This window comes from Chiloscyllium plagiosum, unplaced genomic scaffold (genome assembly GCF_037043375.1).
Source record: "Chiloscyllium plagiosum isolate Xiang-an unplaced genomic scaffold, Cpla_swu_hap1 HiC_scaffold_3, whole genome shotgun sequence".
NCBI lineage: Eukaryota > Metazoa > Chordata > Chondrichthyes > Orectolobiformes > Hemiscylliidae > Chiloscyllium > Chiloscyllium plagiosum.
The window spans coordinates 3,799,517-3,818,381 of record NW_028270141.1 but is presented as its reverse complement, the minus strand read 5'-3'; the positions used below and the strand labels follow the sequence as shown (position 1 = coordinate 3,818,381).

Below are 18,865 nucleotides of genomic sequence, written 5' to 3'. Positions count from 1 at the left end.
CCACACAAACACAGGGAGAATGTGCAAACTCCACACAGTCGCCAAATGGTCGAATTGAACCTGGGTCCCTGGCATTATGAAGCAGCAGTTCCAACCATTCAGTTACCATGCTGCCCCAGTAGCTGGAAGGATTACATGCATGATAACTTTTGATTAATCCTTAAGCCAAAGATCACAGATTACATGAAAGTAGTAACAACTGCAATAAAACCCAGGAAACCTTAACAGAAGTTAAGCTATGTATACTAGAGCTCAACACAGCAGATATATCTTAACAATAAAACTGAAAATACTGGAAACACATCATGCAGCATCCCTCTGTGAAGAGGAGAGTTAGGGGTTTCAGGTCTGTGACTTACAGATTATTTCCAGCATTTTCTCACTTATTTCAGCTTTGTAGCATCTGCAATATCCTGCTCATGCAGGCAAGGCTCAGTTATAATACATACAGTTATAATACATATCTTACCTCTCACTGGTGCAAGGGTTTTGTGAGCACCTTTTGAAGGGTTATGATTTGATCCTGGTGCACAAGCTCCTTTGCTTGTTCCAGGGCTGTACCCAAATGTAAAACTGGAAGACGCTTTAATCAGAGATGGATTTTGATGCCCATTGCTGATTCCAGAGGCGCCAGTCCCATTACTCTTCATCTTACTGAGAGAATTTTCTGAGATGGAGGATGTTATCCCACTATGTTTGAGAGAGAACGAATACATCAAAGCATCTGATGTACAGTACATAAACATCACCTCAGTAAACAGCAAATTATTTATCTTCAGTAGCTCACTGTTACCGTAAATAATAAAGCGTGTATGATTTTCTCTTTCTCTTCACTTGAGATCACATTTCAAAAGTACCGCACATAATTGGAGTGGAAAGGTGAACAGAAGAAAGCCTAAATTGGTTAACTATTCACTTGAATAAATTTAATTCAATAGTTTGACAGTAGTATAAAGTAGCAATTTAAAAATTGTTATTTGTTACTTCAGTAGTTACTTTATAATTTATACGCATGTCAAAAGCAATTTCCCATTTGGAAGCATACCAAACAAAATGTCATCACAAAGTTCTGTTTACTTCCACTATAACAAAAGTAACACCATTACACTTTATGAAACAAAAAGCAGTCATCTGTAGTAATCCCTCTTCTCTGCAAAACAAAGTCAAAACAAGGATTGAAGCAGAGATACAAACCACATGATACTCCTTTGATAATCAACCGTAAACTATTTGTTGCTATTAACTCTATACCACTTTGGTTGGTGATTTTGAAAAACCTATTAACAGTAATATGTTCTAACACCTGCATGTGCAAAATCCAACTGTGCAACTTATTCAATTCTGCCCAAAATTGACAGGAGTCCATGATTATACCCATAACTGAAGTAACAGGTCATGATTCGATGGATCTGGCAGTCTGAAAATCAATAGTTACATTCTATAGATTAGATTAGCTTAGATTCCCTAGAGCACCCGGAGGAAACCCACGCAGACACGGGGAGAATGTGCAAATTCCACAGACAGTCGCACGAGGCTGGAATTGAACCTGGGTCCCTGGTGCTGTGAGGCAGCAGTGCCACCCATCGTGTTGTCAAAGAATCACAGAATCTCTACAGTGCGAAAAGAGGCAGTTCAGCCCATCGAGTCTGCACCAACCCACCGAAGAGCTCCCACCCCTACCGTATCACCATAACCTTCATTTACCATGGCTAATCCACCTAGTCTCCACATCCTGGGACAATACAGACAATTCAGAATGACCAATCCACGTAATCTGCCCATCTGTGGACAGAAACCAGAGCACCCGGTGGAAAGTCATGCAGACATTAGCAGAGCACGCAAACTCCACAGTCACTCAAAGTTGGAACTGAACCGGGGTCCTGAGCACTGTGAGGCAGCTAACCACTGAGCCACCTGCCACCCATTGACATGTCCATTGGCAAGATTTGATTTCATCTTTTATCTTCCTCCACTCTTAAATTCAGTAACTATCAAGGAGGGCGCAATGCTTGATCTTGAAGGAACTATCCTAGACTTCCAAATCACCTGTTTTCAGCTCATGCATGAAATACTATATCTAATGACACACACCTCTAAGAACAGTACAGCACAGAAAGAGACCGTTTGCCCCAGTCATGTTCAGAGCAATTTTAGTTGTCCATTCCGTTGCTCTTTACACATTCTGCAATTTGTCCTCCTCCAAGTATTATATATTAACTAAATAAAAAAAAATCAACTTGATCTGGACATGTTAAGACACTTCCGTAGCCATCACATGCTAGGAAGGGACATCTGACCCAGACACAGAGACACCATCACAATACACTTTATTAGATGCTTATAAGTACACGTCATGATATATCAAATCTGGATTATTCAACTTTAAATCCAATAGATTTACTATAAAGTCTTGGACTAAGAGGTTGGGAGAAGTAAAATAAGTCTTGGAACTTTTCAAAATGATCACCAAAGCCACCTGACCTGAAAACAGACAAACTCTCAAGGAAGATAAAAAGGAACATCTAATAGCTGGGATGGATTCGTGCACTCAGAAAAGGCTATCCGAGGGTTAAGTGGCTGGACGCTGAAGTGCATCATCTGGAGAGTTCAGCAGTGAATGAGACTTTCAGATTGCTCTGCAAATAAGACTTCTCAACCACAGGTATAACTAAATCCAAAATTAATTATGTAAAGGAGAGAAATGAAACCCTCCCTCTCTCTACAGGGAAGAACCATCACAACTCTGGAGTAATATCCAGCAACTTGCAGTATTGTAAAAAATAAGGAAGGTTTCTTGGAAGTGTGCCCAGGTCAGCAAAGAATTGAACAGCCCTCAGAGAAAATCGATTGCAAGTCAAGATCTTTTAGAAAATGGAAAACCTGCCAGTCAACTATCTTAAGAAGAAAGAAAAGTTCAACCTGTAATTCCTTAATTATAAAACTGCAAATGTTATGTCACATCTCTAGAGTAAGTGGGACTTGAACTTAGTGTCCCTACCTCTGAGCGAGGGAGGCCTAGCACAAGAGCCCTTCATACTAGATGATTTCAGCCAACATTGGTCTCACCAATGTCCGATGTAATTGAAGTATAAATTCCCTATATTTGCATTCAATTTCCTCTGCAATACACAATAACATTCTATTAACTTCTCAAATTACTTGCTGCACTTGCATATTAATCTCTTGCGATTCATATAAATCTCTTTGCACCTCAGAGTAGGCCAAGTTCTCACCATTTATATTCTTCTTGCCAAAATTGACAATTTCACCTTTTTGCACATTGTTTTCTATTTTCCAGATCTTTATCCACACTTATCCACAATGAGACCCTTCTGGTCTCATTGTATCCTCCTTATAACTTTCCTGCCTATCTTTGTATTATCAGCAAATTTAGCAATCATACCTTCCGGTCCTTCATCTAAGTCATCGACATAATTCTAAAAAAAGATCCTAGCACTGATCCCTGTGGCACATCACAAGTTACATCTTGCAAACCTGAATATGACTAACTTTTGTCTACACCTCCTGCTGGCAAGTCAATCTTTTATCCATGTCATACTTCCTAAACCATGAACTTTGGTTTTCCACAATAACTTTTGATGTAGCACCTTATCAATGCTTTCACTGGAAAGGAATTTTCTGTTTTTTATTGTGACTTACTTGGGACCTTTAGAAATCCTTGTGACATTTTTTTTTGACATTGCTGTGCTTCTTGTATTTCGAATATGCTTCAACATCCATGCACGAAGTTTAGTCAGACAACTGTATTCTGACAAAACAACTCTCGGCCAAGGATTACAATCAGCCATATCTAAGGCTGCAATGGCTAAAGCTCTCCCCACCTAAGGAAATGAGGGAAACAGAAAACTAATTAACAGATCAGACAATTACTTTTATGTGATAGCTATGGCTATCCACATATGCCCTCTCAAATTATTAACCACCTTGGTGAGTGGTTCTTCGATTAGCTATAAGACATTAAAATCTAGAATTATCACACAATTCTAGAGCCCATGGAAATCCAATCTAGATAACAGAATCCTTACAGTGCAGACAAAAGCCATTCAGCCGAGCAGGTCTGCAATGGCCTGATGAAGAGCATCCACCCTATACCCATAACCCCATATTAGCTAATTCATCTTGCTTGCATATCCCTGGACTCAAAAGGCAACTTAGAATGGCCAATCACTTTACCTGCACATCTTTGGACTAGGGGAGAAAACCAAAGCACTTGGAGGAAACACACACAGACATGAGGAGAACATGCAAACAACACAGACAGTCACCCAAGGCTGGAATTGATCCCCAGTTCCCTGGTGCTATGAGGAAGCAGTGCTAACCACTGTGCCACCATGCCACTCATCTATGCCTGATAGACAGGTAGCTTAACAAAATGGTTAGCTAAGAAGTCAATGCTTGATGGTCAGTTCTTTAATCCACAATTTAAACTCCAGATTCATTTGACAGCATTCTACAGTTCAAGTGTGAAGTTTCTTGACCAGCAGAATAAACTAATCTTAAAGTAGCAACAGTATACCACAATTAACTGTGTCTCTTCTCCAAACAAGGCTAAATTACATTTGCACAAGTTTGGATATATTCAGAATTAACTTCCATTATACCATAATACTGGGTACTCCCAGAGTTTTATTTAGCCCCTACAAAATTTTACAAATATATTGTGAGGAATATGCAATTTTTTCTAGGTTTCAGGATTTCTGCAAATATGAATAATTAAAAGTGAATACTCAAGTCTGGTTTTCAAAATAGAAATTGAAGCCCTCGCTTCTTTCATTAACCTTGGAGTCCTAATAATTTAGAGACAATCCAAGGAATTTCCATCAATACTGAAAAATATGTTGCTGGAAAAGCTCAGCAGGTCAGTCAGCATCCAAGGAGCAGCAGAATCGACGTTTTGAGCATAAGCCCTTCTTCAGGAATGAGGAGGGTGTGCCAGGCAGGCTAAGATAAAAGGTAGGGAGGAGGGACTTGGGAGGGGCGTTGGGAATGCATAGGTGGAAGGAGGTTAAGTGAGGGTGATAGGCCGGAGAGGGGGTGGGGGCGGAGAGGTCGGGAAGAAGATTGCAGGTCAAGAAGGCGGTGCTGAGTCCGAGGGTTGGAACTGAGATAAGGGGGAGGGAGGGGAAATGAGAAAGCTGGAGAAATCTGCATTCATCCCTTGTGGTTGGAGGGTTCCTAAGCAGAAGATGAGGCGCTCGTCCTCCAGGCGTCATGTTGCCATGGTCTGGCGATGGAGGAGGCCAAGGAGCTGCATGTCCTTGGCGTAGTAGGAGGGGGAGTTAAAGTGTTCAGCCATGGAGCAGTTGGGTTGGTTGGTGCGGGTGTCCCAGAGGTGTTCTCTGAAACGTTCCGCAAGTAGGCGGCCTGACTCCCCAATGTAGAGGAGGCCACATCGGGTGCAGCGGATGCAGTAAATTATGTGTGTGGAGGTGCAGGTGAATTTGTGATAGATATGGAAGGATCCCTTGGGGCCTCGGAGGGAAGTGAGGGGGGAGGTGTGGGCGCAAATTTTGCATTTCTTGCGGTTGCAGGGGAAGGTGCCGGGAGTGGAGGTTGAGTTGGTGGGGGGTGTGGACCTGACGAGGGAGTCGCGGAGGGAGTGGTCTTTCCGGAACGCTGATAGGGGAGGGGAGGGAAATATATCCTTGGTGGTGGGGTCTGTTTGGAGGTGGCGGAAATGAGGAAGGATGATACGATGTATCTGGAGGTTGGTGGGGTGGTAGGTGAGGAACAGTGGGGTTCTGTCCTGGTGGCGATTGGAGGGGGCGGGGTTCAAGTGCAGAGGAGCGGGAAGTGGAGGAGATGTGGTGGAGAGCATTGTCAACCACGTCTGAGGGGAAATTGCGGTCTTTGAAGAAGGAGGCCATCTGGGTTGTTCGGTATTGGAATTGATCCTCTTGGGAGCAGATGCGGCGGAGGAATTGGGAATATGGGATGGCGTTTTTACAGGGGGCAGGATGGGAGGAGGTGTAATCTAGGTAGCTGTGGGAGTCGGTCGGTTTATAGTAAATGTCCGTGTTGAGTCGGTCGTCTGAGATAGAAATGGAGAGGTCTAGGAAGGGGAGGGAGGAGTCTGAGACGGTCCAGGTAAATTTGAGGTCGGGGTGGAAGGTGTTAGTAAAGTAGATGAACTGTTCAACCTCCTCGTGGGAGCATGAGGTAGCACCAATACAGCCATCGATGTATCGGAAGAAAAGGTGGGGGGTGGTGCCAGTGTAGCTGCGGAAGATGGACTGTTCCACATATCCGATGAAGAGGGAGGCATAGCTGGGGCCCATGCAGGTGCCCATGGCTACTCCTTTGGTTTGGAGGAAGTGGGAGGATTGGAAAGAGAAGTCGTTCAGAGTGAGGACCAGTTCAGTCAGTCGAAGGAGGGTGTCAGTGGAAGGGTACTGGTTGGTTCGGCAGGAAAGGGAGGGCTTTGAGGCCTTCGTGATGGGGGATGGATGTGTATAGGGACTGGATGTCCATGGTGAAGATAAGGCGTTGGGGGCCGGGGAAGCGAAAATCATGGAGGAGGTGGAGGGCGTGGGTGGTGTCCCAAACGTAGGTGGGGAGTTCTTGGACTAAGGGGGACAGGGTCGTGTCGAGGTATGTAGAGATGAGTTCGGTGGGGCAGTAGCAGGCTGAGACGATGGGTCGGCTGGGGCAGTCAGGTTTGTGGATTTTGGGCAGGAGGTAGAAACGGGCGGTGCGGGGTTGTGGGACTATAAGGTTGGAGGCGGTGGATGGGAGATCTCCGGAGGTGATGAGGTTATGGATGGTCTGGGAGATGATGGTTTGGTGGTGGGAGGTGGGGTCATGGTCAAGGGGGCAGTAGGAGGACGTGTCCGCGAGCTGGCGTTTAGCCTCAGCAGTGTAAAGATCGGTGCGCCAAACTACCAAACGCGCCTCCCTTGTCTGCCGGTTTGATGGTGAGGTTGGGGTTGGAGCAGAGGGAGTGGAGGGCTGCATGTTGCGAGGTTGGAGTGGGTGAGAGCAGTGGACAGGTTGAGGCGGTCAATGTCGCAGCGGCAGTTGGCTATGAAGAGATCGAGGGCGGGTAAGAGGCCAGCACGGGGTGTCCAGGTGAATGGGGTGTGTTGGGAGAAGGGGTCGTCAGAGGGTGGGCGAGAATCCAGGTTGAAGAAGTAGGCGCGGAGGCGAAGGCGGCAGAAGAATTGTTCGGTGTCTCGCAGCGTGTTGAACTCGTTAATCCAGGAGTGTAGGGGGATGAAGATGAGGCCTCTACTGAGGACTGATCTTCCATCAATGCAATAGCAAGTCTAAGAATATCCAAACCCATATCCCAGTTGTGGCCATTTAGCTTTGTAAATAACCGTCAATGTTACTGAATATTCATTCCAAGTACAATTTACAGGATCCCTAATTTTCCATCAATTAAACATTCTCAGAATCAGATATACTAACACACAATTCAGAGGGTTAAAAAGCAAAGATAGTTCTTTAAAAGTGTTTATTTTAAAACAGAGTGCATAGTATAATGATGTGCATGAGAAAACTAACACAAATGTTTATAATCAAATTGAGCTGATACAGTTTGGAATATTGTTTCTCATTGGAAATTGATGAGCTGCATAAGAAAAGTCAATGACGGCCAACATCTCAAACTGCTTTACAGGCAATTAAACATAGTAAGAGAGTCAAATAGCATTAAAACAGAGCCTTTGGTCCAACTCATCCAAGTTTCCCAAATAAAACGTCCTATTTGCCTGCCTTCGGCATATATCCCTCTAAATACTTTTGAAATGTGGTCACAGTTGTAATGTAGGAAATGCAGAAACTAATTTTTGCAGAGCAAAGTAGCTATAATTATGCACTTTGAACATTGCACAAGATGCCAACTAATGGGGTACTGTTAGCTGTGAGAAAGAGGAAGCTATTCCATTAGGATGGAATCCCCCAAGAACAGGCTATGAACAATTTCATAAATAATCAAACAACTAGTGCAGTAAACAGGGCTTCAAACTAATAACAGGAGGAACAATTCAATAAGGATACAAATTCAAGGCTGTAGAATAGCGATCTAAGTAAAACCAAGCTGGAAGATCATTATAGGACTGCGGCGATTAAAGTCATATGAATTATGAAGAGTAACATTAAAATTAATGGTGCCAAATCTGATTGTACAAGGCATTGTAATGAATAACGGTAGCTGCAAGTTCATGACTTGTGAATTTGTCCATCCGTGTCAAAAATAAGTAGCAACAAAGTTCAACATACATGGGCAAACTTACATATCTGGGATTTTTAACGGGTCCCACACTCGCAAATTTCATCATTCATGGGGGTTCTCAAAAACAGAACTCTCACGTATAAAAGGAAGGACTGGAGATTAAATAATAGCAGAAATAAATAGGGGGTATAATCGAATAGGTTTGACTGAGATGTAGTTGCATGGCAACCTTTCCAAAAAGGAAAAATGTCACCAGCAGAAAAACAAGTGAGGCAAGACTGTGTGCCTCACCGCACGCTAGAAGGCTGCAGAGAAAGATGGGGCCAACCATTGTGGTTTGTCAGATCACCTACCCATTAAGATCATGTAGACAATGACAACATCCCAGAGTCCCAGTCTTAAATAAAGTTGTATTCAGGTTTCCATGGTCTTTGTAAACAAGTAAATTCAAGAAAAGTGTCAAGAATACCACCAGAATTCTCCATTGCATTCAGTGAACTGACCAAAGCATTTGATTCATGATGCTTTATTGACCACTCCCTAAAGGTTTATATGTCCAAGAAACTTCATCACAATCCTAAAACTGCTTCACTATACTCTATATACACACACACATTCTTTGCACACCAAGGCAAAACACTGGAATTTGACACACTCTGCAATTGCAAAAACCAAGGGCATTAAAACTTTACATGGTGGTCTTCCTCCACTACGCCTTGGCAGCAGCTGCCCCAAGCTTTAGAACATCCCTCGGCATGTATCATAGAACCGCTAGAGTGTGGATTGGCAGGCTATTCAGTCCATCGACTCCACACTGCCCCTCCAAATAACATTCAATCCAGATCCACTCCACTGCCCCCAAACCAACCCCTGTAACCCTGCATTTCGCATGGCTCACCCACCTAGCCTACATACCCCTGGACAGTGGGCAATTTAGCATTGCCAATCCACCCCAACCTGCGCATCTTTGGACTGTGGGAGGAAACCGGAGCACCCCGGGACAGACTTTGCATATCTCTCCAGACTTGCTTTCCAAAGGCACATTCCAGAAGGAGATGTATGACAATCTTTACGCCCTCGCAACTGCTTCGAGGACAGCATGCAGTGCCACAGAGAGACCGAGTATGCATGAAAGATCTCACAGGTAGTGCCCTTCTCTCGACCAGCCAAGCAATGTCTTGGTGCTTGTTGGAAAGTTCTGGTGATGAGGCATTCTGCCAAATGACTGTGGCAGTCTATTCAGGGAACCATGCGATAGGATCCCCTCTCTCCCTTTCCCACAGGGGCTGCAGGACGCAACCTAATGGACTTGAGATTGAAGGTGTTCTTTCCAAAATTCTTCATGAAGGACAAGTGATAAGGTACAGTCTAACTGCATCCAGAGATTAGTGGGGTGGAAGTTGAGGACCAGGACGGCTCTATCCTTGTTGCGCTTGGAGGGGTGGGGTTCAAGGGCGGAGGTACGGGAAGTGGAGGAGATGTGCTGGAGGGCATTACTGACCACGTGGGAAATTGTGGTCCTTGAAATAGGAGGCCATCTAGAATGTCCAGAAGTGGAATTGCTCCTCCTGGGAGCAGATACAGCAGAGGAATTGCGAGTAAGGGGTCACGTTTCTACTTTGCGGGGCTGGGGGTCAGGGGGGAAGCGGTTTAGTCCCCACAGCTATGAGATGTCAGTGTTGAGTCAGTCCCCATTGATGGAGCTGGAGAGGTCCAGGAAGAGGAGGGGGGTGTCCGAGATGGCCCAGGTGAACTTAAAGTTCAGGGTGGAAGGTATTTGTGAAGTTGATGAACTGTTCAACCTCCTCATGGGAGCACAAGGTGGTGCCAATACAGTCATCAATGTAGCGAAGGAAAGGTTGAGGAATGGTGATGGCGTAACTGAGGAAGATGGGTTGTTCCACGTATCTGATGAAAAGATAGGCGTAGCTGGGGCCAATCCGGGTGCCCATGGCTACCCCATTGGTCTGAAGGAAGCTAGAGGGCTCAAAGGAGAAGTTGTTGCAGGTGAAAGCCCGTTCCGCCAATCAAATGATTGTGTCGGTGGAGGGATACTGGTTGGGTCAGTGGGATAGGAATAACTGGAGGACTTGGAGGCCTTCGCTATGGCGGATGGATGCGTATAGAGATTGGATATCCATGGTGAAGATGAGGCATTGGGGGCCAGGGAAACAAAACTCATGGAGGAGGTGGAGGGCATGGTTGGATGTACATGGGGATCATGAGGGGCAGGACGGTGTCGAGATATGAGGAGATAAGTTCAGTGGGGCAGGGGCAGACTGAGACAATAAGTCAACCTGGGCAGTCAGGTGTGTGAATTTTGGTAGGTGCAAACTGTGGAGTTGGAGGCTGTGGACAGTCTGGGAGATGATGATTTGGTGATGGGAGGTGATGTCATGGCGGTATGTGGAGGTGTCTGTGAGTTGGCACCTGGCTTCGGTGATGTAGGAGCCAGTGCACCAAACTACCACTGCACCTACCTTGTCCACTGGTTTAATGGTGAGGTTGGGATTAGAGCAGAGGGAATGGAGGGCTACACATTGTGAGGATAAGAGGTTGCAGTGGTTGGGAAGGGTGAGAGATTGAGGTGGTTAATGTCACAATGGCAGTTGGAGATAAAGAAGCCCGTAAGGGGGCCAAAACAATGGAGTGTGTTGGAGACGGAAGAAGGGACCACGGAGGGAAGTTGGGAGGCATGACTGAAGTAGTAAGCATGGACACAGAGGAAGAAAAGATCAATGTCACAATGCATTCGAAATTTGTTGACCTGGGAGCGTAGAGGACTGATCATTCATTCTCAGTGACGGGGAGGTCTTGGGGGAAATGGTGAAAACCCAGCAAGGCTGGTGGCTGGGGCCTAGTGTTGAGAGTAGAGTTGGAGACTGCCCCCACTTCAGGGACAGTCACGGGATCATTGATGACATCATAGGTGATGGTCATGGGGGCAGAAGTGGTGTATTTGGTGGCATGGCATCTAAGGCAGTGTAAGCAGTGCTTTCGGTGGCGTGTGCTGGGGCAGCGTGGTTGTCATCAGTGTTCCGGTGGGTGATGTCAATATGGGGTAGAAGTGACATTGGCAGTGGCAACCACGGGAGTGGAAGTGACATGCAGGCAACATTGGAAGGGTTCAAAGGAGATTTACTAGAATAATCCCAGGGAGGAAGGGCTCCTCATACCAGAAGTGATTGAGGACTCTGGGTGTGTAATCGAAAGAGTTTAGAAGGATGAAAGATGTGGGGAGAAAATCTCATTGAAATTTACAGAATATTGAGAGACCTGTATAGAATGGACATGGAGAAGATGTTTCCACTCTTAAGTCAGACGAGGATCTGTGGGTACAGCCTCAGAATGAAGGGATAGCCCTTTAGAACTGAGGGTGGTGAATCTATAGAACCCATTACCACAGAAGGCTCTGAGGCCAAGTCACTGAGATAGACAGGTTCTTGATTAATACAAGAATTAAGGCAGGAGACATATCAGCAATGATCAAATGGTAGAGCAGACGCCATTGGCCAAATTGCCTAATTCTGCTCCTTTATCTTATGGATTTTAAGAGTTTTTAGGAACCATGTTAGGAAGAGGTCATTGAAAATATTAGAGGCACTGGCATAAAAGATGAGAAAATTATAGAAAAAAAACCTATTTGCATCAGTGTTCACAACAGAAAGCAAAAGATACATTGTGGGGAACTTACAAGTTCGTAACATTAGTGAAGGCAAAAAAGCTGAGAAATTAATGGGATTAAAATTCCCCCATGCCCAATGCCCTTCTGCCTAGAGTTTTGAAAGAGTGGTTACAGTTATTGTAGATTATTTGAGTATTTGAGGCTCCAGAACTCCCTAGATTCTAGAAGACTCCCAATGGATTGAAACAGAGCAAAAATTACCTCTCTTTTCAAGATAGGAAAGGAAAAGAGAATGATCAGTCAGGTGGCCAAAATGAAAAGTAGGTGGAATCTATAACAACATATATTACAAAGTAACAAGTCATATTGAAAATTACCATATTAGGCAAAGCCTAATGAGAAGGAAATAATGTTTGGCAAAACTATTCGAGCTTTTTGAAGGTACAAAAAGCAGGACAAGCAAGGGGGAATTAGTGGACGTAGTATACTTGGATTTTTGGAAGGGATTAGGTAAGGTACTCTATAATAGTTTGTTGCACAAGATAATGCACATGGGATTGAAAATATTATATGGAAGAGAATGAAGACTGGTTCACAGACAAAAGTAGAAAAGGACCAAAGAAGTCACTTTTGGGATGATAGTTAGTTTCAAGTGCTTAGGCCTCAGTGATTTACAATCTATATAATTGACTTTGAGAAGGGATTATTTGGAGATGCTGGTGTTGGGACTGGGGTGTACAAGCTTAAAAATCACACAACATCAGGTTATAGTCCAACAGGTGTATTTGAAAGCACTAGCTTTCAGAGCGCTGCGCCTTCATTAGGTGGTTGTGGAGGATGAAGGAGCAGCAGTCCGAAAGCTAGTGCTTCCAAATCAACCTGTTGGCCTACAACCTGGTGTTGTGTAACTTTTAACTTAGATAAGGGAAGTGATAAATCCAGGTTTTCTGGTGAAAGGAAGCTAGAAGGGAAGAAATAACACAGATAGGTTGCTGAAGCACATGGACTGCTTCAAAAGATAACAACATATTGTATAAACTGGGGGGATTGGGGAAATGTTAAATTATCAACTTGGGTAGGAAGAATGGAAAAACTGAATTCATTTAAAAGGTGAAGTATTAATTCAGAGGAAAGACTTTGTGTATGCATCACAAATTCAAAACACTGCATATATGACACTTTATGTTTACAATGTTTACATACTTGTTCAAAGATTTCTGTAGTATATTTAGGTGGAAAAGCAGGTAGTGGTGGTGGACTTGCTCGTCCATTGTCATGGCAAGCAGGAGGAACTGAGTTCACGCAGCGGCCTGTATTATAATTACATTCCAAGGTATAGCTGTGGAGGAAAACACAGAAACTTTGAAAAATCACAAAACTTTCAGACAAATTCTCGAATGAAATTACATTAGGAAAATTTTTTGCATCATTGTGAGCCACGAGTGAGGCCCCAGAAGACAGAGGGTAGTGTGTATCATAGTCATAGAGACGTACAGCATGGAAACAGACCCTTCGATCCAACTCATGCATGTTGACCAGATATCCCAACCTAATCGCACTTGCCAGCACCCAGCCCATATCCCTCCAAACCCTTCCTATTCATATACCCATCTAGATGCCTTTTAAATGTTGCAATTGTACTAGCCTCCACCACTTCCTCTGGCAGCTCATTCCATACATGTACCACCCTCTGCGTGAAGTAATTGCACCTTAGGCCTCTTTTATATTTTTCCCCTCTCACCCAAAACCTATGCCTTTTAGTTCTGGACTCTCCCACCCAGGAAAAAGACTTTGTCTGTTTATCCTATCCACGTCCCTCATAAATTTTGTAATCCTCAAAAAGGTCACCCCTCAGCCTCCGACGCTCCAGGGAAAACAGCCCCAGCCTGTTCAGCCTCTCCCTAGCTCAAATCCTCCAATCCTGGCAACATCCTTGTAAATCTTTTCTGAACCCTTTCAAGTTTCACAATATCCTTCCAATAAGAAGGAGACCAGAATTGCACGCAATATTCCAAAAGTGGCCTGACCAATGTCCTGTACAAATTGTGCCATAATTCAAGAAAGGCTGCAAGAAAAGCGTGGGAACTATAGACCAGTAAGCTTAACACCTTTGGTGGTTAAGTTACATGAGAAGATTCTGAGAGATAAGAATATACACGCATTTGGAAAGACAGGGTTTGATTAGGAGTAATCAGCTTTGAGAGTGGATATCATCCCTCACAAATTTGAGAGAGTTCTTTGATGAAGTGACCAGGAAGGTTGACGAGGGCAGGGTGGCAGACGTAGTCTATATGGATTTCAGCAGGCCTTTGTTAGGTTCCACACGGTAGGCTGCTCTGGAACTCTTGAACACATGGAATCTAGGGGGAGCTGGCAAATTGGATACATAGTTAGCTTGATAGTAGGAAGCAGAGGGTCATATTGGAAGGATGCTTGTCGGACTGGAGGCCTGTGGCTAGTGGAGTGCCTCAGGGGTCGGTGCTGGGCCCATTATTGTTTGTTATCTATGTCAATGATTTGGATGAGAATGTACAAGGCATGATTAGTAAGTTTGCTGATGGCACTAAAGTAGGTGGTGGCGAGGATGGTTATCAGAAACTGCAGCAGAACCTTGAAAAGAGAAAGGGTAAATGGAGTTTAACATAGTTAAGTGAGAGGTCTTGCATTTTGGAAAGTCAAATCAAGGTAGGAGTTTCATGGTGATTGGTAGGGCCTTAAGGAGTGCAATGGAACAGAGTGATCTTCAAGTTCAGGTTCACAGTTCTCTGAGAGTGGATTCACAGGTCGACAGGGCAGTGAAGAAGGCTTATGACACACTGGCCTTCATCAGTCAGGGCACTGAGTAGAGAAGTTGCAAAGTTATGTTGCAGTTATAAAGGACATTGTTGAAGCCGCACTTGGAGTATTGTGTTCACTTTTGGTCAGCTTACTATAGGAAGGATGTTATTAAACAGGAAAAAGAATGCAGAAAAAAATTACAATCTACATGCTGCTAGGACTCAAGGGTCTGAATCTTAGGGGGAGATTGGACAAGCTAGGACTTTTTCCTTTAGAGCATAGGACACTGGAGGGAGGACCGTATAAAAGTGTATAAGATCATGAGAGATATGGAAAGGGTGAATGTACTGTGTTTTTCCCAAGGTTGGGGAATAGAGAACTAGGGGGCATCAGTTTAAGGTTAGAGGGAAAAGAATAAAAGGGAACTTGAGGAGCATTTTTTTTTACACTGAGGGTGGTAAGCATTTGGAACTAGCTACCAGTAGAAGTGGTTGAGACAGGTACATTAACAACATTTAAAAGGCATTTGGATAAATACATAGACAGGAAAGGATTTGAAGGATATGAGCCCAGTGCAGGGAAATGGAACTAGCATGGACAGACATTTTGGTCGGCATGGACCAGTTTGGGTCAAGGACTCTAGGACTCCAAGACTCTAAAGTAGGTTATACCAACTTTAAAAAAAGAAGAATGTTTTGGCTTCTTTTGAAAAACAGTACAATCAAACTGAGCATCAATAATTACACCTGAATTATGATAAAATCTTAAATAGAAAACTAGAATAACAAACAGCACCATCTTGTGCACCACTGAGTCAGATTCTACTGACTACAATGAGAGATTGTCCAGTAATGAGAAATCTAATTAGAAACCAAGTCAAAAATAATATTTTCAGATCACTGTGGGCAGTGTATTTTCTGTTGAACAATATAGAACAAAATGAAATTTAAAGTGACTAGCTGTTTGTTTTTAAGTATGTCCAATAGTCATAGTAAAGCTTTGCTGCATTATATTTTCCTGAAAATTCAAACAAAAGAATAATGAACAGATTTCAGATTTATTTTTCAAATTTTGAAGAGAAATATAAATGTCATGTTGCCTAACACTTTTTTTTTCTTAACTTTAAGCTTGAAAGTACATAACAGCAAAGAAACATAAAATAAATTAAAGGCGAATTTATTGTCTGGATTGAACTTATTTGATCTCCATTTTCAAATTACAGGTTTGTTTCTGAGAATAATATCGGTTTTTGAAAATATAACAAAATGCTAAAACTTCAGTTTTGAATCGAATCATTACAAAATTTACTTATGAGTAAAATTATTTAGAACAATTAGGGCACTCAACGTAAGAAATTTAAGTTACATTAAAAATGCTTGAGTTAAAGATATGAATATTATTTCAAAAACTTTCAGCTGTCACCATTTGCATTCTTTAACATGGCATGAATACAAAATAAACATTTTTTATTTAAAACTCTGCAAGTAAAAAAAAACTTGAAGTATAACCAAAAAAAAAACTTTTCATAAACTGTATGAAACACCCTCTCACCTGTGAATAATTCCAGTCGCCTTATAAATTGCCACTCTCCCACTTCCCTCTTTAGACTGTCCGTCCCTTTTGTCTTTGGCATACATGTTTCTCTCAGAGAAATTGCAAGCCGTGAAATCAAAGTGTGCTGAGTTCATGGAGATCAGTTTTGGAAACAACATATTCTCTATCTATTTGGATAATGAAAAAAGAAAACTATTAAATGGAAGAATTTAATCCTATTTGAGAATATTGAGCTTAAAAGTCACCAAGCACAGGAAGCAAATGTTTACATTCATGGAAGTAGAAGCATTTTTAAAAGTGAAAGCAGTAACACAGTTCAATCAACACAGCCAAAAATATGCACCCTACAGAATCTGTGTTGAGTGTAAAAGAGATATTGGGTGCACTGATAGTAATCTTCCAAGAAACCGAAGATTCAGGAAAATTCTCAGAGGATTTGTACGCTATCAAAGTAACACCTTTATTTAAAAAGGGAAGTTGATAAAAAAAAATGGCAATTATAGGCTAGTTAGCTGGACATCAGTCATGGGGAAAATGTTAGGATCTATTATAAAGATCGTAATAGCACAGCATTTAGAAATACATATGATCAAGCAGAGTCAGCACAGCTTCACGAACAGGAAACCATGCCTGATAAATTTATTAGAATTCTTTAAGGATTTAGCAAGCACGATACATTAAGGGGAAGTGTGTGTTAGTATATGTTGCACATGGCATGCACAAATATACCACACAGAGTCCCACTGGCAATCTTAAATTGGTTGTCAGCATAGTTCTTACTACATTCAAAATTATTTACCATGTGACGTCCAATCGTTCAAGCACACCTAATGTTGGAAACTGGAATTTTGCAAGCATGGCCTGGTTAGGTATGGTCAGCACCTTGACTGTTGCAAATAGCCAAAGGGACATGCTGTTTGACATGATCTGCCAGTATTTGGGACAGTTCAATGAACAAGGGTAAAGTTTCATTTCCTGAAGAAGGGCTTATGCCCAAAACGTCGATTCTCCTGTTCCTTGGATGCTGCCTGACCTGCTGCGCTTTTCCAGCAACACATTTTCAACAATGAACAAGGGTAGGCTTATACAATTAATGGTAGGGTCTAGGTTGTATTATAGATCAGAGAGAGCTCAGGGTTCAGATACATAATTCTTTGAAATTTGCGTCACATGAAGACAGGGTAGTTAAAAAGGCATTTGGCATGCTTGACTTCATTGTTCAGTCCTTTGAGTATAGGAGTTGGGAAGTCGTAGAGGTAATACAGGACATTGGTGTGGCCTCTTCTGGAATACTGTGTCCAGTTCTGGTCACCTAGTTATAGTAAAGATATTATTAAGCTGGAGAGAGCTCAGAAGAGATTCACCAGGATGTTGCTGGGTGTGGAAGGTTTGAGATATGAAGAAAGGCTGGATAGGCTGGGACTTTTTCAATGGAGCCTAAGAGGTTGAGAGGTGACCTTACAGAAGTTTATAAAATAATGAAGGCTATAAACAGACTTAATGGTAGGTGTATTTTCTCTAGGAGAAATTTCATGACTAGGGGGCACATTTTTAAGGTGAGAGAAAGAAGATTTAAAATAGACATGAGGTGCAAAGATTTTACATAGTGGATGGTTCGTGTGTGGAATGAACTTCCTGAGGAATAGTGGATGTGGGTACAAATACAATGTTGAAAACTCAATTGAATAAGTACATGAGTAGGAATGGTTTGGATGGATATAGGCCAGGAGCAAGCAAGTGGGATGAGTTTAGTTTGGGATTAATGTTCGGCAAAAGGTCTGTTTCCATGCTGCGTGATTCCATGATAAGTTACTTAATAAAGAGCCCATGGTGGTGGAGATAGCACATTAGCATGGATATGAGGATTGCCTTACTAACAGAATAGAGAGAGTTGGTATAATTGGACATTTGCAGGATGACAACCTGTAATTTGAGAGTTCCAAAGTGATCAGTGCAGGGGTCACAATTATTTACAATTTGTATTTTGCTTAAAAATGTGTTGCTGGAAAAGCGCAGCAGGTCAGGCAGCATCAAAGGAACAGGAGAATCGACGTTTCAGGCATGAGCCCTTCTTCAGGAATGCCCGAAACGTCGATTCTCCTGTTCTTTTGATGCTGCCTAACCTACTGCGCTTTTCCAGCAACACATTTTTAAGCTCTGATCTCCAGCATCTGCAGTCCTCACTTTCTCCTTTACAATTTGTATTAATGATTTGGGTGAAGTGAATGTACTATAGCCAAATTTGTGGATGACACAAAAACATGTGGGAAGGTAAGTGCAGAGCATGATTCAAGGGGTCTACAGAGATATACAGACAGGTTCAACAAATGGGTCAAAACTTGTCAGGTAGATCACAATGTGGGGAAGTTATGCACTTTGGCAGGAAGAACAGAGGAGAGCTAAACATTAATAAGATTCTTAGAGGATTTGAAAGGATGGATGTAAAAAAAGTTGTTTCCCCTAGTGGGAGAGTCTGGGACCAGAATGCATAATCTCAGACGAAGGGGTCACCCATTTAAGACAGAAATGAGTTTATCTGCAGAATTCTTTACCACAGATGGCTGTAGAGGCTGATTGTTAAGTACATTCAAGGCTGAGATAGACAGGTTTTTAATCAATGATGGAATTGAGGGTTACGGGGAAAAGTCAGGAGAGTGAAGTTGAGGATTATCAGATCAGCCATGACCCCTCTGAATGGCACAGCCGAATGA

The 18,865-nt window shown here is 42.8% G+C and overlaps 1 protein-coding gene across 11 annotated transcripts in view; it reads right to left on the bottom strand.

The window, feature by feature from the left end:
* The window catches only part of agbl5 (AGBL carboxypeptidase 5), a 131,402-nt gene that overhangs the window by 67,676 nt on the left and 44,861 nt on the right, over positions 1-18,865 (bottom strand). For all 11 annotated transcript variants that reach the window (XM_087977088.1, XM_087977094.1, XM_087977098.1 and 8 more), the window contains 4 exons: positions 16,152-16,321; positions 13,026-13,161; positions 3,661-3,842; positions 470-690 (listed from right to left, as the gene is read on the bottom strand). In XM_087977088.1, coding sequence (XP_087833214.1) covers positions 470-690; positions 3,661-3,842; positions 13,026-13,161; positions 16,152-16,321 — 709 coding nt within the window. The remainder of the gene's footprint in view (positions 1-469; positions 691-3,660; positions 3,843-13,025; positions 13,162-16,151; positions 16,322-18,865) is intronic.